At 44.4% G+C, this 25,691-nt stretch overlaps 1 protein-coding gene across 1 annotated transcript in view; it reads left to right on the top strand.

Annotated features, from left to right (window-relative positions):
- The window catches only part of TAGAP (T cell activation RhoGTPase activating protein), a 442,394-nt gene that overhangs the window by 335,405 nt on the left and 81,298 nt on the right, over positions 1 to 25,691 (top strand). Inside the window, exon 4 of the mRNA XM_069234593.1 lies at positions 12,590 to 12,757. Coding sequence (XP_069090694.1) covers positions 12,590 to 12,757 — 168 coding nt within the window. The remainder of the gene's footprint in view (positions 1 to 12,589; positions 12,758 to 25,691) is intronic.

Genomic DNA, 25,691 nt, shown 5'->3' with positions numbered 1-25,691 from the left:
ACCTAATTTAATATATAAAAAATAGTAGTTGGAACAGGAGGTACTTGAACCCTGTAAAAACGATGTTTTACATCAATGATTAGACATTAGGCTATTGTGGCTTACAGAAAAGGAAAGCATATATGCTGTTTACTGCATGGTATACCGTTTGGCAGGCATTTGGTTTTTAGGCTGTTTCAGGATTTTTTTTAACGGAAAATTAATTTCTTTCAGACAAAAAATATATTTTGATTAAATTCTGACTAAGAGCGTTTCAAGTAGCAATAAGGATCAAACCATGAGGCCATTGTGCTATTATGTTTAAAGGAAGTGGGGGGGAGCTAAGAACAAAAATGAGGGGGTTGAGGCATGTAAGCCACGAATATTTCAAGCAATATAATGATCTGTGCATTTTAACACTGATTGTTTTATACACACATACTGATGAAGATTCAACAATAACTATTTTAAAGCATAGTCACCTAGAGTTATGAAAGCCCATCATAATGACCTCTTTCTCCACAGATTCCCTCACTGCCACCCTCCAACAGTAGCCCTCATCTCTCTGCAGACCCTCTCTCGCATGCATTTCATTCAGTCAATCAGGATTTGTAGAGGACACTTATCACCCATTAGGGTATCCAGGCGGTGCCTCTTGTAGCGCTACTCATACCAGTGTAGGGTTTCAGAGCACTTTACATAACACACATTATACAGAGACTTAAATCATATGTGTGTAAATCAGTCTATAGAAATTGTTACATAAAACAATGCGGATTACAAGGTGTAAGAATCAGTCATCCATACCAGTGGGCAGTATATTTTAAAAAGTGTTTGGTCTAGAGACAACGTTGCTGCAGCACAGAGAGTGTCATGCCCAACACAGCTTTAGAGACGTGTTTATTGTTAGTAATGCTAATAACGAGGAATGCAACAACATGCCCAGAGGGAACCCTACACCAAAAGGAGGCTGGATTAGGTGTCTTTAAAGCAGCTGACAGACCAAGTGTTATTCTGATTTGGTCATTAGCACATGTTGTGTGGTAGTAGCCAAGGCCTCCTGATAGAGCTAAAGACGCTTCTGCTGGACCTGAGTAGGCTGAGTTTTTTTGTAACAGCTCCAGGAAGTGAAACTATATGTGCAGTGATCCTCAGGTCTTGTGAAATATGAAGAACTTGGTGGGATAAGCCAGAGACAGTTTTAGGGCAGTACAACCAATGCCACCACACTGGGCACTGAGTTTCGGGGGCTCTGTGTTTTGAAATATATGAGATTAAAATCACCTGCTGCTGAGTTCCTTGTGCATCCATCAATTGTCACGCTATAACTCTGGTGATTAGTGTACCTGCTGGAGAAAGATCAGAGTTTTGTCTAGTGGCAGATATTGACGCAAAATAAAGTAGTGCAGAGGGTTGACATACCTGCTGCAAAGCATGTGTAACATGCAGAACACATAATTGTATTTTATGTGCATAGCTCTGTGGGTTACTGATTTTTACCCAGAGATCCATCTTGTTAGTAAAGTCAGCCCCAACCACTGTCTAGGTCTGGTTGCAAAGATGTCTTGGGGACATTCTGAAAGCTTCCCTGGGAATACATTTCATCCATCCCTTACAATTGGCTTTGTCACCCACTTTACTTGCTTTGTATTTGCTGGCTTTATTTGTTTTAGGCTGTCCAGCTCTTTGGCCTTCAGTGGAGCACAGTCTCTTTACCATCCGTCTGTGTATTGTTCAAGGAGTTCTTGATTTCTGTAAGCAGGCTTTTAAATTGTTACATTTGCTGTGCAGTCAAAGACAGAGGTCACATGTCAGGCTCTGCCTTCAGAAGGAGCATGGTGTTTACTTTTCTTTCGCTGACTTCAGAGTGAGAGAATGTATGTGACAATCTTGCTGAACACTGAATGCTGGATACTGTGGGTGGGAAAGTAAAGGTTTTTTCTAGCACACTATAAAATTTAAATGCCCATAAATGAAATGAAGCGCTTTTTTGTAATTCTGAAGTGTGGTGGAAACAAACATTTTAATACATTCAAAACAAATGCCACTTTCACACATTTTTGTTTGTGAGATGTATCAATCAATCAAGGATTTGTAAAGCGCACTACTCACCCATGAGGGTCTCAAGGCGCTGAGGACGGGAGGGGGGAGAAGGCAGGGGAGAGAGATGCTGCTACTGCTCGAACAGCCAGGTTTTGAGAAGTTTCCTGAAGGTAAGGAGCTATTTGGCCTGGCGCAGGTGGGTGGGAAGAGTGTTCCACGTTTTGGTGGCGAAGTGCGAGAATGATCTACCACCGGCTGTAGTTCTGCCGCCAGGGGGACAGTTGCGAGGATGAGGTCGGCGGAGCAGAAATGCTGGGTCGGGGTGCTGGGTCGGGGTGTAGCAAGAGAGTCGTCTGAGGTATTCTGGTCCGGTGTTGTGCAGTGCTTTGTGAGCGTGGGTGAGGAGTTTAAAGGTGAGTGTATAGTTTTATCAGTAAGGCTGTATTTCTATGCAACAGGTAAAAGGCATTTCAATTGAAAATATATTCTCTGGTTTGTGATAGCAGTGAACTACCACACCATGCATACTCCACTCTGCGCAACTCCAATCTAGTCCACTCTATGCCTGTTTACTCTATGAACCTCTACTCCATGACACACTACGACACTCTTCTCCCCTCTACGTTGCGTCACTCCACTCTGCATCACTCTATGATACTCTAATCTACTCTACACCACTCAGCTCCATTCTATGCCACTCCCCTGTATGGCACTCCAAATCACACAACTCAATTCAATGATACTCCACTCAGCGGCACTCTACTCCACTCTACTCTACAACACTCTACTCAACTCTATGCCACTCCACTCTACTCTACTCTCCCACTCCACTCCACGATACTTCACTGTATGGCCCTCCACTCGAAGACACTCTACTTCATTTTATGCCACTTTCCTCTATGCCACTCCACTCTACGACACTTCACTCAGGCCACTTCACTGTATGACACTCCACTCTATGACACGTTACTCCACTCTACTGCACTCCAAGCTATGCCACTCTAGTCTATGACACTTTACTCTACTCTACACTATGACACTCCCATCTTATACACTCAATGGCATTCCAGTCCACTTTGCAACAATTTATTCCACTCTTGTTACACCACTCTATGCCCTTTTACTCTGTTACTCCAGTCTACGACACTCACACAACTCTAGGCCACTCTACCCAACTCCACTCTTAAGCATCTCTGATCCACTCTACTCCAACCTAGGACACTAAATTCTATGCCTCTTCTTTCTACACCTGTCAACTTGAAGCTCCACTACTCAACTTCCCTTCACTCTATGTCACAACACTCTACGACACAGCACTGTATGACCTGACACTCTACTCCAATTTACGTCACTCCACTCTATGCCACACCACTGCATGCCACTCCACACCATGTCATTCCACTCTATACCACTTCATTGTCCAATGTTCCTACAACACTTTACTCAACTCCACGCTGCAACGCTATACTCCACTCCATGCCATTCTACTCTGTCATGTCAGTGTAGGCCACTACACTGTATGTCACTCCACTCCTCTCTACTCTATGATACTCCATTCTGTGACACTACTCCATTCCACTCCACAAACCTCTACGCCACTCCACTCTTCAACACTACTCCACTTCACTCTAAGCCGCTTCACTGTCCAATACTCCTCTCTACAGCATTTTACTCCACTGCACTCTATGACACTCTATGCCCCTCCACTCTTTGCTACTCTATGCCACTTCATACTAGGCCACTCTACTTCTTCTCACTTCACTCTATAACACTTCATTCTGAGACACTGCACTCCACTCTGCAACACCCCACTCTATGACACACCACTTGACTCTGCTCTACAACACTCCACTCCATAACACTCCATTCTGTGACACTTTACTCCATTCTGCTCTACGCCACTCCACTCTACAAACCTCTCTGCCACTCTGCTCTACAACACTCTACACTGCTTTACTCTACAACACTCTACACTGCTTTACTCTACTCCACTCTAAAACACTCCACTCTATGACACTCTATGCCACCCCACTCTACTCCATGCCACTGTATGACACTCTATGCCACTCTTCGCCACTCCACTCTACTCTACTCTACAGCACTCCACTCTGCTCCACTATACGACACTTTACTTGACTTTATGACACTTTACTCCACTTTGTGCAATGCCACTCAATGTCCTTCCACTCTACGTCATTCCACTCTGACACTCTACGCCACTCAACTTTATGCCACTCTACTCCACTTTATGCCACTCTACGCCACTCCACTCTATAACACTCTGCTCTGATACTCTACAACACTCATCTCCATTCTACTCCTCTCCAGTCCACTCCACTCTATGCCCCTAAACTCTAGAGTGCTCCACTCTATGCCCCTCCACTCTAATCCACTACACTTTTCCCAAGTGTATAACTCTCTGCTCCACTCTACCCCACTCTATGCAACTCCACTCCACTTTATGACCCCCACAACACTCTATGCCATGCAGTTCTACACCACTCAATGCCACTCTGCTCTATGCCACTCAATGCCACCCCACTATACGACATTCAACTTCACTCTGTGCCACTCTACTCAACTCTACGCCACACCACTCTGCCAATCAATGCCCACTCTATTTTATGAATCTCTACCCCACTTATGACACTTTACTCCACTCTGAGGCACTTTACTCTACTCTATGTTGTGCCGCTCTACACTCCTCCAATATATGCCCTGGCACTCTATGCCACTCTACAACACTCTATTCCGCCCTATGTCATGATATTGTATGCCCCTCTACTTCACTCTATGCCCACCCACTCTTCAACCTTCCACTCTACATCCCTCCATTCCACTACCCTCCACTCAACTCTACTCTACATCACTTCACTCTAAACCTCTCTACTCCACAACACTCCACTTTGATCCACAACATTACACTCTGCTCCGTTCACATTCTAATCCACAACACTCTTCTTTATGGCAATCCACTCTACAACACTACACTCTATGCCACTACACTCTACAGTAGTCTATCCCTCCACAACACTCTATGCCCTCCAATCCATGACACTCTACACCACTCCACGTCACTCTGCTCCAATCTGTGCCACACCTATCCACTTTAACCTCTATGCCATAACTTTTAGACATGCTGAACAGCAGTAATGCTGGTGTATAACATGGCTAAATAACACTGGCAAGGTTTTATGATGGAACCACACATGCCCGAACAAGGCATGCCTTAACAATGCGGCCGGGACCATGACTGCGTTGTTTCCATGCATGCCCTTACAGCGAATGCCTTTACAACAAGTTTTGCTGTAAAAGCATACCTAGTAAAGGCATGTGTGGAAATGCGTGTGAAACAGCATGCGTTGTTGAAATGATCTCTCTCCACGGTCGATAGGGTTATTATTCTTTTATTCCATAAAGATCAGATCCAGGAGAAAACGTCCATACAACAAAAAGGGCACAGAGCTCTCCAAACCCCTCAACTGTCACCTTGGAACCCGGAATGTCGTGACATCATTATCATGAGGTCACAACATTCCCCGCACTGAGTAAAACACGATCACCACATTACTTTCCCTTTTTTTTTTTTTTTTTTTAACAGAACTAAATAATGCAGAACACTACTACAACATTATTATTTACAATAATTGTACTGTAACATATGTTATATGAATATTACTAATACTTGATAAAGTCTTGGAATTTCTTTGGTTTGTAGCAAATTCTAGTACTTGTTCTACTTCTGTGACAATCACTAACCGGTTTGCTTATTCTACTAAATTGAGTATTCTCAATTTTTTTTTTTAGCCGGAGCCAACGCTATGCGTGAAATACTCCACCAACTCCCATCAGATAACATCACCGCATTTTTACGTACTTCACGTATCTGTTGAGAATCTTTAAATTTAGATAGGCCTTTCTTAACTAACACTGGGTTTTTCACTCTCACCCAATCACCCACCTGCAATTCCCTAATTCTGTTATTTTCCTCTGCTCTCTGTAACCCACACAAATTAGCATTGTGTTTGGCAACCTCCTTCAAATCACTACCTTCATGGAACAACTTCACCATCCAAAAAGGACATATTTCCGTAGATGCCAATCTCCCTCTCATTAGTTCAAATGGAGTTTTTCCCGTGGCAACATGAGGTGTAGTGCGATAAGACCATACTAGTTCTTTTATAGCTTGGTCTACTGGTAAGTGATTTCTGTAGGAAGCCTGAATGCAGTCTACTAAAACACGATTGAATCGCTCTACCATGCCATTGCTTTGTGGATTATAAAGTGGTGTTCTTATGTGCTTGATTCCACATTTGCTCAAGAATTGAAGCATCTCTGACGACAAAAATTGAACTCCATTATCAGTTAGAATTTGCTCTGGGAAACCTTCATGACTAAATATTTTCTTCAAACAATCAATCACAAAGCGAGTGGTGGGAAACCTTACTGGTTCAACTTCTACCCATCTGGATAGATGATCAACTATGACCACAAAATATCTCATGTCAGGAGGCAAAATGTGATAAGGTCCAAGAAAATCAAGCCCCAATTTTTGCCAAGCTCTTGCAGGTGACGGAACAAAGGTACTGGTCACCCCTTCAGTAATCAAAACTTTATCACTGGTACAACACCTTGTACAGTTTTTTACAATATTATCAATTTCTTTATCCATTCCTGGCCACCAAAAATCAGACCTCAATCGTCTTTTAGTGATCGTTGCACCCAGATGACCAGTATGAGATGTAGCAATTAAATTGTTTCTCAAACACACTGGTGGAACAAATTTCTTGCCTCTGACTAATTTGTTACCCTCAATAGACAGTTCATCAGAAACTTTCCAATACGGTTGTAACTCCAATGATAAGCACTTTTCCTTGGGCCATCCTGCTTTGACCATACGCATTACATCACACAAAACGCCATCACTTAACACTGCTTTTGTCCACTCTTCTTCATTTAAAGGCATGTTATTCTCAGTTACACAGGCAACAAAACATTCTTCAATTTCAGTTTCCCAATCTTGCTCTTCACTATTTTCAAGAGGTAACCTAGATAGACAGTCTGCTCTCCTATTCCTCCCACCAGGAATGTATTCAACTGAGAATATAAACTCCAGTAACTTGGCAGATAATCTAGCTATTCGCGCTGTTGAACGTTTCATTTTTCTGCCAGATAGTATTTCCACCAGAGGTCTATGGTCAGTTTTCAATGTGAAAGGTCTGCCCCACAGGTACTGTTTGAATTTTTCAATACCCCACACACAAGCCAGGAGTTCCTTTTCAATAACAGAGTATTTACGTTCGACCTGTCTCAGTGTTCTTGATGCAAATCCCACAGTGCTTTCATGTCCATCATCAGACAATTGTGAAAGAACAGCCCCAAGCCCATATTCACATGCATCAACAGTCACTACAGTATTTTTTTTTCTTCTGAAAATGGTTGTAGGGCAGGAACACTTACAATTTCACGTTTGATCTGTTCAAACATATTGTTACACTCATCAGACCACACGAAAACAGAATTCCTCAATGCTGATCTAAAGCATTCTGTGTTTTTTGCGAAATTTTTAAGAAACTTCGCATAGAATTCACACAAACCAAGAAATGACAACAGTTGATCCCTGGACTTGGGAGCAGGAGCTTCTAATATACTTTTGACTAAACTTGGCTTAGGTTTAACACCACCCTCTGAGAATACATGACCAAGATACTCAATTTCCTTAACTTTAAAAACACATTTGTCACCTCTTAAAGTCACCCCTCTATTTTCTAGTGTACAAAGAACTTCTTCTAAAATCTTATCATGTGAAATTTCATCACCAGTAAAGACTAAAATGTAATCTTGAAAAACTGCAACATTAAGAGTTATCAGAAAACATGTCTGACATCAGTCTTTGAAATGCTGCGGCCGCCGAAGCTAATCCAAAAGGTAATCTGCAGAATTGAAATGTTCCATCCGGAGTAATGAACGCTGTTAAATGTCTTGATTCTGCATCTAAATCCACTTGATGATAGGCTGACTTTAAATCTAGTTTGGTAAACCATCTGGATGAACCTATTTTTGCAATGAGATCGTCTATTTTTGGAAGAGGAAAACTGTCTACCCATATTGCTTTGTTTAAGCTTCTCAAGTCCACGCACATTCTTAAATCACCTGTTTTTTTCTTGGCCAAAACTATGGGAGACAACCACAATGTTGCTTCAACTTTTTCTATTACTCCCTGTTCACACATTTGGTTCAGCAAATTAGACAATTCGGACCTTACACTTAAGGGTACATTCCTTAGTTTGTGTTTAACAGGGACAGCATCATGCTTGAGTCTTATTCTATGTGTATAGTGAGTAATCTTACCTAACTGTTCACAGAACAACTTCTTGAACTTTTGTTGCCAATCATATACATAGTTTGAAGCAATATTAATTGGACCAGGACTCTCTCTTTCTATTACCACGGGTTTGTCTCGACCAGGCTTAATTGCAAGATTGAATTCAGCTTGATGAAGTAGACCTAAAACATTGATGCCTTTCTTGGCAACATAGACTTTTCCTCGTAATGTCTTATCTAAAATAGTCAATGATGCCCAGAAATAACCCAGCAAATCAATTTTGCTACCTTCAAATGCAACCGTGGCTACATCTGGAGGAAATAGAATTTTGGAAACCCAATTTTCCTTATACTTATCTTGTGCTATAATGGTTATTCTAGCCCCAGTATCAACTAATAATTAAATTTTTGTCTCATCGATCATTACATCAATGTTTGGATCATTGACAACCTTGTTTATATTGGCAACATCTCTGACAACTAAAACATACTCATTACTTAGTTCGCCCATGGCACCTTCAGTATCATCACTCAATACACAATGAACATTGTTCTTTCTGGCGCTCCTACATACTCTTGCAAAATGACCTGTTTTGTTACAATTTCTGCACTGTAGATGAACCGCTGGGCAATTCTTGAAGGATGACACATGCGTGGAGGAACCGCATCTGTAACAAGTCGGTTTCTGATTAAACTTATTCCGGACAAAAGTATTGTCCTGTCTTTTCTCAAAATGATCTTGTTTCTTATTGTTGCTGCCTTGCGCAATAAGGACTGCTCCAGAAATTGTTGGTTTGGACATAGAAGCTTCTAACTGTTTGGCATCCTCCATTGAACATTCAATGCTCTTGGCAATGTCAATGGCTTTGTCTAACAACGGATCCTTGCAAGACAGTAATTTCTCTTGAACTCTTTTTGAGTGACATCTGGCAATTAATTGATCTCTGATGAGTTGCGAAGTAAAGTTCTCGAATTCACACTTGGCTGCTAAAACCTTCAATGCAGTTATAAAAGTGTCTATGCTCTCACTGGAGCTTTGTGATCTCGTAAAAAATTTGTAGCGATGTACCACACCATTCTTTGTTTTGACGAAATATTTATCAAGTTGGGCAATGGCCATATCAAACTCATCCAGTTCCTCCTCTTCAGCCAATTCATAGGCCGGTAGGTGATCAAAAATGTTTTGGCCTTCAACTCCCAGATGATAATCCAATAAACATTTTTTTCTTTCCGGTCTAAATTTGTGGCTATCTGTGGCACCAAGGTATGCCTTAAATGAACGTAGCCACAATCTCCATTCAAGAGGTGGATCACCAGGATCTTGTAAAAAAGGTGCTGGCGGTGAAAGGTTTTGCATATTTAATTATTGTTGTTGTTTTTTTTTTTTTTATAATCAAAATAATTGATTTAATATCATCAATTACTTTTAAATGTCGTAAAAACAAATGAATGTATTACTTCTTGTTTATTTCTTCTTGAAATTCCAGTCAAAATTACCAACTAAAAGATGGCCGAAAAATTAAAAAACTGAGCTTCATATAATAGTCCTTCTTCTATTCCGATGGTGAGGTAAAAAACTGAAACTCTTTTCTATGTTTTTTTTTTTTTATATGAACTCGAAGAATCAACCTCAGGTGAGTTTACTTCTTTTTCTTCTTTAAACTGGTAAAAGAAATTACAGACGCGTGTGCAGATTAGAACTGCTTAAAACTGCCTGTCTTAGTGTGGTGAAAACGAAATTACACGCGCTCGTCCCGAGAAGCGTGTATAATAGCTGCTTGTGCTCGTGCCGTCGCACGAGCAAATGTGAGCCACTTACGCTCGTGCCGTCGCGCAAGCATATACTCGTGTGGTTGCGCGAGCCGATAGGGAACAGCTGTTCCCAACAACACGAGTGAACTTTAAAATTAACAACGCTGCCTAAACATTGAAATCGAGTGCAAACAGTCGAGTGCAAACAGCTCTGTGCCCCCTGCAGCGCAAAATGTAAATGCAAGGCAACAATAACGGCTCACGTAAAAACGTTCAGTTTCAGAAAGCCGATTTCCTCACTTCTAATGTCGTAGCTTCCTTTTCATCCTCGTCGCCACTGAAATGATCTCTCTCCACGGTCGATAGGGTTATTATTCTTTTATTCCATAAAGATCAGATCCAGGAGAAAACGTCCATACAACAAAATTATGATGTCACAACATTCCCCGCACTGAGTAAAACACGATCACCACAGTGGTTCTGTCATGCAACCCCCCACCCCTATGACCTAAACTACCCCGTCCCACTCCTGCCCTGAACCCCCAAAAAAACTATCACAAACCCCACCCTGCCCCTGTAAACTAAAGCACCCAGAGCCCCCACCTGCCCTGAGCCCTTAAACAAAAACCGACCCCGACCCCCCACCCACCCTGAGCCCTAAAAACTAACCCCTAATAAGTAAACTGCCCCACCCACCCTAAGTCCTAAAATAAACTATCCCGACCCCTCACCTCGCCCCTGAAAACAAAATTACCCCAGACCCCAAAGAAAATACCCAAAATACCCAAACCCCGCCCCTAAAAACTAAAGTACCCTGACAACCCCAACCCACCCTAAGCCCTAAATCCACCCACGCAGCTAAAAACTACCCTTCAGTCCTAACCCAAGCCCACTTACCTCACCACGTCTACTCCAGATCCTTCCTCCTCTTCTCATCTCACTCCACCCACCCTTCCTTATACTTTCCCCCACCCATTTAAAAATAAATTACTCTGCCCCACACCCTAAGCCCCTAAATAAAAAAAATACCCCAAACCCCCCCCACTCCCGCCCCTAAAAGAAAAGGCCTGACCCACCCAGCCTAAACCCGTAAAAAATCCAAACCTCTCGTCCCTTTAAACAAAGATGCTAACCCGACCCCCCACCCACCCCAATCCCTAAATCCACCCCTCACCCCTGCCCCATCCCCACTTACCTCACAGTTTCTTCTGTGTCCTCCTCTCCCGAACAACGCATTGCTTTTCCTGTGCCTTAACCATTCCTATGCTTAGTTCAGCACATGCGTGGTTAAGGCACAGAAAAAGCCATGCGTTGTTCAGGTAAGCATGGTTATACTTGCGCGGGAAATGTCCGCGTCCTTAAGGCTGCGTTGTTAAGCACGTTTCCCCACTGGCAAACCCAATAAATAGCTCTTGCATAGCTGAGACTTATTGGCTTTGAAAATGCTTATTTATCCTGGGTTTGTGCTTCTTCAGATCAAGTACTGCCTACCAGTATGGATGAGCTGTGACTCCTTCACCTTGTAGTCCTCCTTGCCTTATGTAGCATCTCCTATTTACTGATTTAAAAACGTGTGATTCATTGTCTACATATAATGTGAGTGATGTAAAGTGCTCTGACACCCTACACTGTTACGAGTAGCAGTATAAAGCAAATAAAAAACCTGTGAGAGATGGGCTTTGGAGAGGTGAGGGGTACCACTGGGGGTGGGGGGGTGAACCCATGGAGGCAAGCATTTGGAGGGCGCCAACAGGATTATTGCACCGGGCACCAATAGCATTAAACCCAGCACTGCTGGAAAAACTAGAACGGAGGTGCCTTTTTGGGTTATAGTTGCCAGAAGTCTATAAACTGTTATGCTATTCTACTTTTCCTAGGTGCTATTTGTAAACATTATGTAATATCTATGGGCCTAATCTGTTGTGGTCAACTTGTTCTGTTTCGAAGAGTTATCAAAATCAGAAACATATATTATCTATTAGGAGGTCAAGAGTAAGCCTTAGTGAAATTTTGGTTGCTTTCATGAATTCAAGAAATGTGTAAAGTTTGCATTGCACAGTTAAGCATCATTATTTGGATACTGGAGACTGGCAAGTCCTTTTCTCCTTGAGCCTTGCTCCTGTTCCATTTACGTAAAACTACATAATTCTGACAAACATTTGTGAAACAATTACAGATTTTTACACACCATCTAATTAGAAGCCCTTTCAAACTTGCAGAGTCCGTTTAATGTGACTATGCTGCACTTGATTTCCCATCTCAACCTCCCATTCTAAAGTGTATTAGGTAACCAACAGTATACAAATGTTAGCCAAAGTAGTTAAGTCGGAGAAGTGAGGTAAACATACTTCCACCAGTTAATTACTGAGGGGAAAAAGCATAAGACAATAATGCTGATAAATAGAACCCTGTTGTTTAGTTGTTAAGTGTGGAAAAATATCTAGTGTGACCAATAAAATGAAATAATTAGACTTTCCTCATTGATTTTTAGATCTGGCACCAGCTTCAGATTAAAGCATCGAGTGGACCTCGGCGAGCTGTGGGCAGTGGCGTGCAGTGAAGAGGATGAGGAAGAGGAAGAAGCACGTGAACTGCACATCAACCCTAGAGAATCAATCATCTTGATCTGGTCCAGCATTGTCTGCATTGCTTCCTTTCGGTCAGTGGTAAAAACCTGCCAGTTAATACAGCCTCCATGAATATCCTACAAGGCTTTATCATGAGGTAACTGTCCACACTGAAGTTGAGTTCCCCTGAGGCAAGGACACCTAAGAGGGGTAAAGGACAATTATGTTAGATGATTCCAGGTTGGCATTCAGTTCCAATTATTGCCCTGTCTACTCTCTGAGCAAGCTGTTGGCCAACAGAGCTTGACTATTAACATGCATTTTCTCATTACTTTTACAATTTTGCCCGCTTGCACTACCGGTATGTGTCAAATTGTACAGCCATGCCACGGTTTCCAGCCACTGTGTATCGAAAATTGATGCTAAAGAAAAATTCGGGTCATTCACATTTTGCCAGAAACTCTATCAAGCACAATCAAACATTTATCATGACGTGCAAAATTAGATTTTCTGACTAATGGTTTTTCTGGCGTATGTGTGTTATTTCTTTCATGACATCACTGACATTTGCATATAATTATCTTTGACAATCTATGGCATATGCAGAGTTTGCCATTGAGGTAGTGGGTAATGTGGATCTATTTCACAAAGGTGTCTTTGCACATACATTTCACTTAGGCTTGTAAATACCATCAGTTGTAAGTTCCTATTCACATTTCCGCTTCATGGAATCAGAAATAGTGTGGACTTGAACCCATAAATGTAATTTTATCACCTTGAAATTTCCACATGTATATGATAAACTATCCATGTGGGCAAAGGTGTTCTCAACTGAAGATTGGTAAATGACCCAATGATGGCTTAACCTGCAAACATTGACAAACACATTTGTGGGCATTCAACAAACATTTGCAGATAGTTTCCAGTCTTGAAAATGATTGGTTTGATGTGCACCAAAGCTTTTAGTTACACTTGGTGGCCAATGATGAAGCATGTCTCATTATATGAGTGAGCCCACTTCATCCAAATTTTTGGAATTCCAGTAGATTCCTTAAATAGGTAGGATAACCAGGACACAACGGGTTTTGAGTGCAGAACATGTCTTTTGTATGGATAACAAGCATCTTTTTGTGTATAATAAGGAAATAGAGGCAAGCGTGGGACTCAGTTAAGCCTCAACACTTTCTCCTGTGTATGATTTTGTTAATTGGTGATCCAAAACAGAACATATGTAGCAGAATAGGAGTAAGAGTCAAACTTATATCAGCATTAGCAAACATAACAAAGGTATACAATATGAAAAAACTGAGGATTATTTTGCTGTGTACTTATATCCTGTATATGACCTTCCATAATTTGAAATTCCTAGATATCTGTTGTTAGACCTGGAATCAGTTGGTGTGATTTACCCTGTCTTTTTTGCTTCTGACCTCCTATTTCTGATTGTGTGCTGCATTTCGTTCATGCTGATCTTAGGACTCTGGGCACCTTATCAGTGCTAAAGTGCAAGTGCTCCGTGTGTAAATTGTATTAGTGATTGGTTTATCCATGATTGGCATATTTGATTTACTAGTATGACCTTAGTAAAGGGCACTATGTGTGCCCAAGGCTTGTAAATCAAATGCTACTAGTGGGCCTGCAGCACTGACTGTGCCACCCACATATGTAGCCCTGTAAACATGCCTCAGACCTGCCAGTGCAGTGTCTGTGTGTGCAATTTTATACAGTCATTTTGACAGGGCCAGACCTTCTCTTTTACAACATGTAAGTCACCGCTGAAGCAAGCCCAAGGCAGCCCCATGGGCAGGGTGCAGTGTATTTAAAAGGTAGGAGATATAGAGATGTGTTTAACATTTTCTTATAGTAAAATACTGCTAAATATGTTTTTCACTTTTGCAAAGCCTATCATTCCCAGAGGGTAACATGGGGATTGCCGTGAAATATCTTTTAAGTGGTATTTCCCATTGGGAGCAGATAGAGACAAGGAGTTTGAGGTCTCTGAGCTCACAATTTGATAATGCAACTTTTGATGAAGTTGTTTTTTGAATTGTAAGTTTGAAAATGCCACTTTTAGAAAGTGGGCATTTTCTTGCTTAACCATGTTGTGTCTCTGTCTGACTGTCTGTGGAATACCCATCTGGGTCAGGATGACAGGCTGTTTGTGCATTCCCTCTAGACAGTCACACAAAGGGAGCAGAGGTATGCCCTGCATATCCTGATGGCCCATCAGCAGGCTGATGGGTCTTCCTGAGCTAGAATGGTGGGAGCAGCTGGCAATTGCACTTGAATAGGGCTGTGTCTGTCCTCACACAAAGCAGTCTCCAACTCCCCAGAGTGTCTGGGGCCAGGGCAGGGAAAGGCAAGGTCTTTTTCACTATAAAGAATTCTCTTTAAAGATTGCCTACTGCAAAGACAAACATGGGTATAAGTCCCTGACCTCTGACACCACATAGTTAGAACACTTCTGGACTGAGGACATTCTGCCAGGAAGAAGAGCTGGATGCTGTCGGGGGGACTGCCACTTTGTCTGTTGATTTGTTGTGCTGGCCTGCTGCTTGCTGCTTGCTGCTTCCTTACTGTGAGGGAAAGGACTGGACTTGGCTTTCTACAGCCTACTTTCCATGGTTCTCCAAGGGCTTGAACTGAGCTTGCCTCCTGTTAAGAAGTCCCGGGGTCATCAAAGACTTTACCTACTAACGCCTAGATTCCCTTGCTGAGAGTCCTGACTTGCCAAGTGGTGTCAACTCCAGTTCCTGGGTCCTTGCAAGTGAGCTCTTTTGCAACCAAAAAGCACATCGACTCCAGAGCAACTTCGGAACCAGTGCCGCTCTCTGACTCCGTGCCGCTGCCTGCACCGGAGCCGTGGTCCCCACTGATTGCAACAACTGCAACCTGCAACACAGGCCCAACGCCACACCTCCGAAGTCCTGCCACAGCGTGAGTCCCGAATGCTGTGTCACCGAAATCCGTGGCACCCGACTCTGCCATAGCACCTGTGACCCGTGGTGTTATCGTGACACCTCACAGCCAACTCCTCGCACCTTGACCCCCTGGATTCATTGACACGCCTTGTTGTAAGGAACCAACGCCTCACCATTGATGCCGCATCACCTCCACTGTAACCGTAAGGAACCAACGAACTCTGTGCAACATCTTTGTTTCCTCATCATTTTACAAGGTACTGTACCCATGGTCCATGCGACTCCGTTACTGGCCCGCACTCCCTCACAACTGATGTCAGACAGTTGGAAACAAGATGCAGTGATAGCCCCAGTTGGAGCTAATATGTTTCTAAATGCTATACTAGGATTCAGTCTTTGAACATTCGTAACTTTATTTATGTATGTTGGATTTTTGTCATTTTGGTCTTGTTTTACTCAGATGAATATTGGCTATTGTTCTAAACTGGTGTGTAGTACTTTTGTGGGGGTTTTTCTGTGTTACTCTGTGTGTGCGTACAAATACTTTACATATTGCCTACGAGATAAGTCTAACTGCTTGACTCAAGCTCCCAAGGGGGTAAACAGGGGTTATCTTAGGTGTATTACTCCCTTACTCTGACTATAGGGAGGGTCCCTACTTGGACAGGGTGCAAACCACTGCTAACTAGAGACCCCATTTCTAACATCTGCCATTAAGACAGATGAGATAAAAGTGCCTTATATCTGAACAAAAACTCAATACGGCCAAGCTTACACTACCGAGCAATGTTTGGGGAAGATACCACTTGTCTATGAGATGTTGCTTCAGGAATGATTCAGTCCTTGCTGCCTTTTGTAGAAGGGAGTGTATTATATTTTAGTGATCCTGAGATAGTGAAAAAAGTATGTGAGAAGATGTCCTTTTCGTGACATGTGTTGAGAACAGTATAGGATCTATGATTGCAGTTCCTAAATTAAATCCATGTTTGGTAGGTGCTGATTTATTTCTCACAAAAAATACTTCTCAATTTGGTTTTATTGTTAGTAGGCTCGCAGACATGCCTGGAAATGAACGAGTACGGAATATTATCCCTACATTCCATGCCCTTGACCCACTCATTCATTGTGAGGTGACCTCCACCTCAACAAGGAGAGAAAAATAGGAAGTGGTGGGGAATGTTCTGGACTTCTTGAAGTCTTTTATAAAGAAGTTGAGTTTTTGTCTAATGTCTCCTTTGACACTATGAGAGCTTCAGCACTGGTAAAAGGTGCCACCATCTCTGCTAGAAGAAATCGTTGTGTAAAGAAATAGCACACTGATGCAGCCCACAAGGCAGTAGCATTAAGAATGTTGTTTAGAGGGACCTCTTAGATACAGATCTTGAGGAGAAGTTACATTGGATTTCCAAAGAGAAGAAGGCTTCTCCATCCTTTCGTCGGAGTGCTGGAAACGCAGAATCTTGGTCCTCTTATTCCTAACCCTCCATTTGACAACCTTCTAGAAAATCTGGCCAGCAAAAGCAGCAATTACAGTTCTCTTTCTATAAAAGAATGGGAAAGAGAAGCATCCATCAAGGAAAACAGAAGGTAAGGTCCTGGTGTCCCAACAGAAATCAGCGATCCTGACTATGCTGGGAACAGATTTCTACTCCCGGTGGGTGGGAGGTTAAGATTTTTCCTCACTGCTGTGTGGGTCAGGTGGGGACAATGGGAAACCACATAGGATATCCAGAGACTCCCTTGATACAGGTATCATTTGTACACCAGACCCTTCTAATACAACATGGAAATTGGCTCTGGAAGCAGCAGTTCTCCGTTTGGTACAGAAGAGAGAGGTGTTGCCTGTTCCAGAAGCACAGACGGGCAAGGGAGCATATGCAAGGACCTTCCTGGTCCCCAAAACTTTGAGTCTGAAAAAGTGGATAAGGTGGATCTCATTCAGTACAGACACAGTTCAGCAGATAATTCCTTTAACTCCAGACAATTCCTTCATAATAAGTATGGATCTAACTAATACTTATTTCCATATTCCTATTACCAGGATTCATCAGAAATACCTACAATGTTTTGCTCCAGGAAATCGCTTTCAATTACAGGTATTTGGCATCAAGTCTGCCCAAGGGTATTTACAAAAATAGTGGCACCCTTAGTTGCACTTCTCCATCTCTAAGAGTGGGGTGTCTATCCATAGCTGGACAGCTGGCTTCTTCAGGCCCCATTAAAGAAGGAAGCATCGAAAGGTTGGGATGTAATTAAGATATGTTTTCAGTCATTGAGGAAGGGATTTGCTACCTGGGACCTTGTGGGGATCTCGCAGCTAAAAGATATACTCCATGGAGGCATACTGAAATCCTTTCAGGACCTACAAATAGAATTTGCACTTCACCGCACACAGTTTTTCAGATACTTACAGCTACGTCATGCATTGACACCTGTGACATGGATGCTCAATGAGCTGCCGGAGTCTTCGCCTCTGGAGGCCAAACTACTGCTGACGAATATGATAGAGTACAAGCTCTCACTGACATACCAGATCCTCTGGAGAAGGTGCATAGGGTATGGGAGACAGATTTGGGGGCATTGGAAGATGACGATTGGAGGGAGGAACTGGAGCCGCCTAAGGAAGCAGTCATAGTCTCCCAGTTTAGACACATTCAATTCAAGCTACTACATCGCACCTGTTACACTAGAGCACAACTAGATTGCATGGGCTATATAGCTAGCAATGCTTGTTTGCGATGCGGTACTGGACCTGGAGAATATGTTTTGGCACTGCTCAGCTCTTTCTAATTTTTGGGGTGGAGTTTTGGGCACCGTGAAGGTGGCAATGGGCGGGACCATTCCAAAGGACCCCAGACTGATCCTTTTACACATTTCCCATGGGCTGGAGGGTACGAGATACCAAAACATATTGGTGTGGTTGGGCTTAGTACTTGCCAAAAGGTTTATTGCAAGGGCCTGGAAGGACCCACAGGCACCTTCGGTTGAGGAATGGGCATGTGGTATTGACTTCTGCATGAGTTTGGAAAGACCCACATATATAGCCGGGATGCCCCAAAAAATATGCTAAAGAGCGGAATGGTTGGGCAGAGCAGAGGGGGATCCTCCTAGTGCCGATCCCAGAAAGGCCCTGGAGGAATGAAGGTCATGACAGAAACTCCATCAGAAGATGCCATAGTTGTGAGGCACATTCTCTGCAGAAGGCAGAGGGGTAACGGTATGGCCTTGCAAGCCCTCCACATGTCACTGTACATCATTGAGGCAAGAAACAAACTGATGTTGTATCCTTGTGCTGCTCCATGTCATGCTGATCATTATGCTAATAACGGAGAACAAAGGTATGCTGTGTTTTTCAAAGAAAAGTTAATAAAGTTTATTATAAAAAAAGATATGTTTTCAGAAACATCGACTTCTCATAGACTCGGAGATGTGCAAATTATATCCTTCTCAGGGCAGAGTATTTACTGGAGCCTTTTTTGGGATGGATCTGGGCATGGTCATTTTTCCAGAAGAGAGAGCAGTGAGCAGTGAGACTGTGGCTGAGGGTTCAGTGGCACATAGGGGCTCATTCTGACCCTGGCGGTCTTTGACCGCCAGGGTCGCAAATGACGGAAGCACCGCCAACAGGCTGACGGTGCTTCCAAGCCCATTCTGACTGATGCGGTAAAGCCGCGGTCAGAAAACCGGGGCCGGCGGTTTCCCGCCGTTTTTCCCCCGGCTGGGCGAATCCACCAGGGCAGCGCTGCAAGCAGTGCTGCCATGGGGATTCTGACCCCCTTCCCGCCAGCCTGTTTCTGGCGGTTGTCACTGCCAGGAAGAGGCTGGCGGGAACGGGTGTCTTGGGGCCCCCTAACAGGGCCCCATGAAGCTTTTCACTGTCTGCTTAGCAGACAGTGAAAAGCGCGATGGGTGCAACTGCACCCGTCGCACCGCCGCAACACCGCCGGCTCCATTCGGAGCCGGCTCCTGTGTTGCGGCCCTCATTCCCGCTGGGCCGGCGGGCGCTAACTTGCTTAGCGCCCCCCGGCCCAGCGGGAATGTCAGAATAGGGGAAGCAGTATTTTAGCCGCGTGGCGGCCAAATGGCGCTTCTCGCCTAGCGGGCGGCAACCGCCGCCCGCCAGAGTCAGAATGACCGCCATAGCCTCTTGTGTGTTTCTAATCCCTTGAGCAAGGCTTCACGTGGGACCACAGCTGGCTCATCTAGCAAAGGTTTGGAGATTTTCTTTAATGGACTGGTGGAAAAATATTCTGGATACAGATCCTATCAAGGGGTAACGCCAGTGGTGGTTGAATGAGGGATCTTTGAACAGGAGATTTACGTTTTGCGCTCAACTCGAGATTGTCATAACAAGGGTTACCAGTCCTTTAGGCTGGGGTGCAATGCTTGAGAACAAAACAGCTCAAGGAAGATGGTATGCAAAGGACAAGACAAGAACCTCAATTTGGAAAGAATCATCAGCAATTTTCATGGATTGCAACATCTCAGGAGGGATATCCTGAGTCAGTATGTGTTGATCAGGACGGTCAAGACATCAGGAGTATCATTTGTGAACAGACACAGGGGAACAAAGTCTGCCTCTCTCAGTTTAGATGCCTTAATGATAGTGATGGGTCAGAGAAGCATCTCCTTTCTCTGAAGGCAAATAAAATCATGCGAGAAGACACTATAGTGGCCGACAGACTAAACAGGGTCTTCTCCTCTTCTCACACTCTGTCCCCCTCTCCTCTGGTATTCAGCTGGATCTGTCTGAGATTTGGAGAACCTTTATAAAACCTGTTTGATTCTGGGAGAAGATACTGAAGTTCTCATGCTCTTTTCTGAGTATCCGGATCCAGAAGCATGGGGGTAGATGCTCTATCTTCACCTTTGCCTCCTCGGCAGTTATGTGCATTCCCACCTATTCCTCCCTTTCCTCACTTGCTCTCCAGGGTCGGGGGTGGGGGCAGATGGAAAATGTGGTGGTAGTCCTATTCTGTCCAAGGTGTTCTTGGTTTCTCTCCTACAGAGCCTGACTGTTCCTCCTCCTTGTATAATTCCTTTATCTGCATTCCCTCTCAGATCAGTAGGGTGTCTTCCAATTCAGAAACTGGCTTTGTTAGTCTGGAAATTGAGAGGCTTCAGTAGAGAGGGGTGCCTCAACAGTTAGCTGAGATCAATCAGGGATCTAAATGCTTCTTTACACTTTGGTCCTACTCCAAGCACTGGAAGAATTTTAAGGTTTAGTGTGCCACTAAATCTCTTTTGGCTGTTCAGTGTGACAGTTCCTCTGATTTACTATTCCTAATGGATGTTTTTCAATAGCAATTAGCTGTCACAACACTGAAATCCCATTGTGTTTTGATAAGGGCCTTTAGGGAACCCAGGGCCAACTTAGCAAACTTTTTCATTTGGTGGTCAGATTCCTAAAGACCTTTGCTATTTGTATACCTTTGTCAAGACCCTTGGTTCCGCACTGGGATTTGCCTTTGGTTCCAGAAGAACTGCAGGTAGTGCCATATGAACCTCTTGTTTCTGTTGATTTTACATACTTATTGCAGTGGCTATTAGCTCTGCTAAGAGAATTGGGGAGTTTGGGTATTGTTATGCAAACCTTATTTTTTAAAGGTTCTGGAGGATGGAGTCTTGTTTCCACATAGTCAGGCCTTTCTTCTTGTGGTACTACAACACAACAAAGGTAACCCTACCTAACAAGAACCCGAGCCGTAACTCTATTTTCTGAAGCACAGTGGTTCTCAGAAATTTGTTAGGCAGTCACACGGGCCTCAGCTCAAATGTAAAACGCTGTCATACTAAAAGTGTTGTGGAGGGTAAATCATTTGGGAGAAAGGCGTTGAATGCTGTATTTTCCAAAGAAATTGATTTCTTCTTTCCTTGCACTAATTAAAAGTTGAAGAGCATGATTGATGTAATGTGTTTTCAGTTTCACATTGATATTTCGGGTTGGTCGTGAAGGCCAGCTTTTGTTTGGGTAATCCTCTAAAGTAATGATGGGGCGAGAACGTGGAATGTAGGGACAAAGCCCAGTTACTTACCAGTAAATGTAATTTTCCTGAGACCCTATTGTCCTTGTCACAACCATTGCGACCCACCCTGTCAGCTGGCCTCCATGTAAATTTGGTATGATAAGTAAGTGATGTAGGTGAAGGAGGAGTTTATACTACCCTAAAGTGGGTGGGGTTAGACACACCACTTCCTACTTTTCCCTCCTGGTTGAGGTGGAGTTCGCCTCAAATGTAATGAATGTCACAAGGACGTTAGGGACGAAGGATAATTGTACTTGTCAGCATATATTTTAATCCGTATTAATAGAACACACTGGGCAAGCATGTTTTAAGTACATTTCATTTTTAAGAAAGTAGTGTTTTTTTTAATACATGGGCTCTATCATGCTGCACTATTTTCCCACCCGTGATACTGCAATCTAATAATGAAGATAAATAATTCAATAATTCAAATGTTCCTTCATAGAAGCTGTTAAGGAGTAGGTCATGAGTTCAAGTCCCAGCATCCTCTCTTACAACCTCCCTCCTCAAGAAGGTTGTAAACTGTAAAAATGTTGTGTGTTATATAAAAAAATAACGATTGTTAAAGTCAGATGCACCTAACAGCAAGATTAGTGAAAAAGGGGAGGCTAGCCGTTGTCTACCCCCAAAGGCAGGTTTAGTTGTATATGGCATTTTTGACAAGCATTACAAATTGACACTTTACAACTTATATAAGCCTGTTGCGTGGTGGCCTGCGCATATAACGACACCGGGTCTAGTGATGATTTAATATCTTTATTATGTGCTTTCGCAATTCTCTAACACTTCGTTAATCACTTTCCCGCCACTCCCCGGTACTACTTAACACTCCCCATCTAGCCTCATTGCGGCCATACCAAGAGTCTCACCGCAGAGGGGAGTGGCCTCTCTGACTCCTCGACCAAGTCCAACAGTGGACTTGCCCATGACATGGGTGAACACTACAATCCCTTCCCAACCTGACAAAAATAAATCACCAGCAACATCCTGGAGGAAAAAGAAAATACGGGGGCAGCTAAATACACACAGTTATAACCTTTGCAAATAAGAACAGTATACAGCAGTATTCAGTCGAACACAAACTCAGCATAACGCCGGTAGGGGCCCGGATTGGACAAGAGATAGTGTCGCCCGCTTCCTGACCTCCCCGACCGTGCCCTTGGTGTGTCACTAAGAGTCCTTGAGCTCCCAGCATGGGCTGACACATCTTCCGATGCGGGGAAAGACTGGTGCATCTGGGAAGGGTTGCTCAGAGGCGGCCCTACCCCCGACCATGGACTCAGACAGCCGGGAATTTGCAGGCAAGAAAACAGCACCCTCCTGATCACCTACAGTGAGGTTGTCCGTGGAGCCATTCCTCCCGTGGCCTGCAGATGGCGAGGTAGGAACTTATTTGAAGTGGGATACATTCCTTGTAACACTCTCACCGTCTGTTGTCGCAGTGACCATGGTCCCCTTGACGGCAGTCACAGTCCACAGTCCGCCTCGAATAGTAGCCGGAACTTGCCACCAGGGTGACGGTTCTTCACTAGCACCATGTCTCCGACCTGGACTGTGACTTGACGGGCCCATCTCTTCCGGGATACGTAGTCGTTGTTGCGAGTTCTCCTTCTCATGGACTGGCTCTGAGGTTTGGGTTGAGAAGCCCAGAGGGCGTGGTGGGGTATGACATCCTTCACGGCCCTCCTGAAACAACGTTGGCTTGGGGCGACGCCCGTCGTGGCGTGGGGTGTGACCCTATACTCCCGTAGGAAAATATAGATAGAGCTCTCAACATTTTGCGACTCGGCCATGGCAATGCAGATTGTCTTGGACAATATTTTTACAAACCGTTCTACTTCCCCGTTGGCCTGGGGCCACCTGGGTGTGATTCAGCGGTGGATAGTATACCTGGACTTCAAAAAGTCAGCACACTTATGACTGTTAAATGTTGGCCCACTGTCTGTGCGCAGCTCCCCAAAAAGGCCATGAGTGGCCATCAGCTTCTCCATTTGTGGAATGACCACGTGGGCTGTGGTAGACTGCACCAGTTCCACCTCAGAGTACTGAGAATAGTCATCCATTACCACCAGCATGTGGGTTCCCAAAGTCAGCACTCACCCTTTGCCATGGGGCTGTGGGACCGTCTTCAGTGATAACAGGTGCAGGGGGATCAGGAATACCACTGGCTTGCCAGACTAGGCAAATTCTGACCACGTCCTCCACTTGTTGGTCAAGTCCTGGAAACCAAACTTTGCTTCTAAGCATATTTTTCGACTTAACTATGCCTTGGTGAGCACCATGGGGTAACAACACAGCTCTTGATCCTAAGCAGGCAGCACCACACAGGATCCGTGCAATAGGCAGCCGTCGTCGCTCACTGAGAGTTCGTGCCTAATGTGGAAAAAAGCCTGGAGCCCCGTCTTGGCTTCCTCTGTGCGGAAACCAGCAGGGTGTTGTAACGGGCGCTAGTCACTGGAGCGCACAGCTTCCATGGCTAACAGCAAGCAGTCATCTTGGCTGGTGGCTTCCACTACTTCAGCAAGGGGAATTGGCAGAGGTCTAGCTCAGTCAGCCACCACCCTGACAAATTCCTCAGTTTCAAGGGCCTCCTCAGCTTCTTGAGGGGTGGTGGGGCGCCCATGACCTGACAAGAATACCGCAGGGTTCTTAGAACTCGGTTGATACTCCACACAGAGTCAAACTCCTGCAGCTGCAGTATCCATTTTTCAATCCACAGTGGCGGTTTTGACAATGAGCCTTTGAAGAGGGGAAGCAGCGGCTTGTGGTGTGTGACCACCGTGAAGGCTTTGCCGTAGAGATAGATGTGAAAATGCCGGCATCCCCAGTAGATGGTGATAGCCTCTTGTTCTATTTGGGAATAATGCTTCTCTGCTGGTGTCAAAGTCCTGCTGGAAAAGGCAGTGGGAGCCCACTGTTCACAGTCTTGTTTCTGGGCTAGGACAGCTCCCAGCCCAGTGGGACTGGCGTCGACAGACATCTGGGACTTCCGCCTGGGGTCGAAGAAAGCCAACGTGGTGTCAGCGAAAAGGGCCCTCTTGGTGTTCTTGAACGCACGCTCTTGTTCTTCGCCCCACACCCAGGGATGATCGGCCTTAGTGAGATCTGATAGATTCCCCATGAAATGGCTGCAGTACGTGACCATTCCCAGGAAACTCCCGACCCCAGATACGGAGGTGAGGGCTGGGGCCCCTTGTATGTCTCTCACTTTGGTTGGGTCAGGGTCAATCCCTTGTCTCGAGAATCAATATCCAAAGAAGCAGGTGCTCTCCTTCAGTAACTCACACTTCTCGCTGTGTAGCATTAATCCATGTTACCGCAGCCAGATGAACACTGTGCGTAGGCGAGCCAGGTGACTCTTGAGTGTGGGGGCGTGCACAAGGAAATCATCGCTCACATTTAGAACTCCGGCCATTCCCTCCAACACTCCTTCGATAGTGTGTTGTAATATCTTTGCGGCGTTTGATATTCCAAAGTTTAGGCACGTATACCTCCAGAGGCCCATGTGAGTGGAGAATGTTGTGATCTGTCTAGAGTCTGAGTGCAACACCATCTGATGATTCCCCGACCAGAGGTCCATTTTGGAGAACCATTTAGATCCTGAGAGTTCCCCTATTATGTCATCAATTGTTGGGGTAAGGTGCCTCTCTCGCTTGATGGCATGTCGACACAGATGCAGCCCCCATCTGGTTTGTTTGGTTTTGTTAAAACGACAATCAGGGAGACCCGGGGTGGGTCATGACACCTTTTCGATGATCCAGGCCCTTTCTAGAAGTAGTAGTTCCTGCTCCTTCGAGCATAGGTGGAAGGCTGCTAGCCTGTGTCGAAGGGCAACGGGGGCTACAGAGCCGTCGATGTGTAGTCAGAGGGGCAGTACTCAGCGGAAGCCAATGCAACTGAAGAGGGTGTCAAACTCCTTGGTGAGGTCTTCCAAGCAGCTGGCATGGACGCTGAAAGCGAAATGAACTAGGCCGAGGCTCTGGGCGGTCTGGCAAACTGAGCAGGAAACCAGACCCATCCTGCAACACGTAGATCCTTGTGATGAGCTTTGTGCCCTGGTGCTCGACTTCCGCTGTGAA

Source organism: Pleurodeles waltl, chromosome 5, assembly GCF_031143425.1.
Source record: "Pleurodeles waltl isolate 20211129_DDA chromosome 5, aPleWal1.hap1.20221129, whole genome shotgun sequence".
Lineage (NCBI taxonomy): Eukaryota > Metazoa > Chordata > Amphibia > Caudata > Salamandridae > Pleurodeles > Pleurodeles waltl.
Note: the sequence above shows the minus strand (reverse complement) of the source record. Positions and strands in the feature narration are given on the sequence as shown.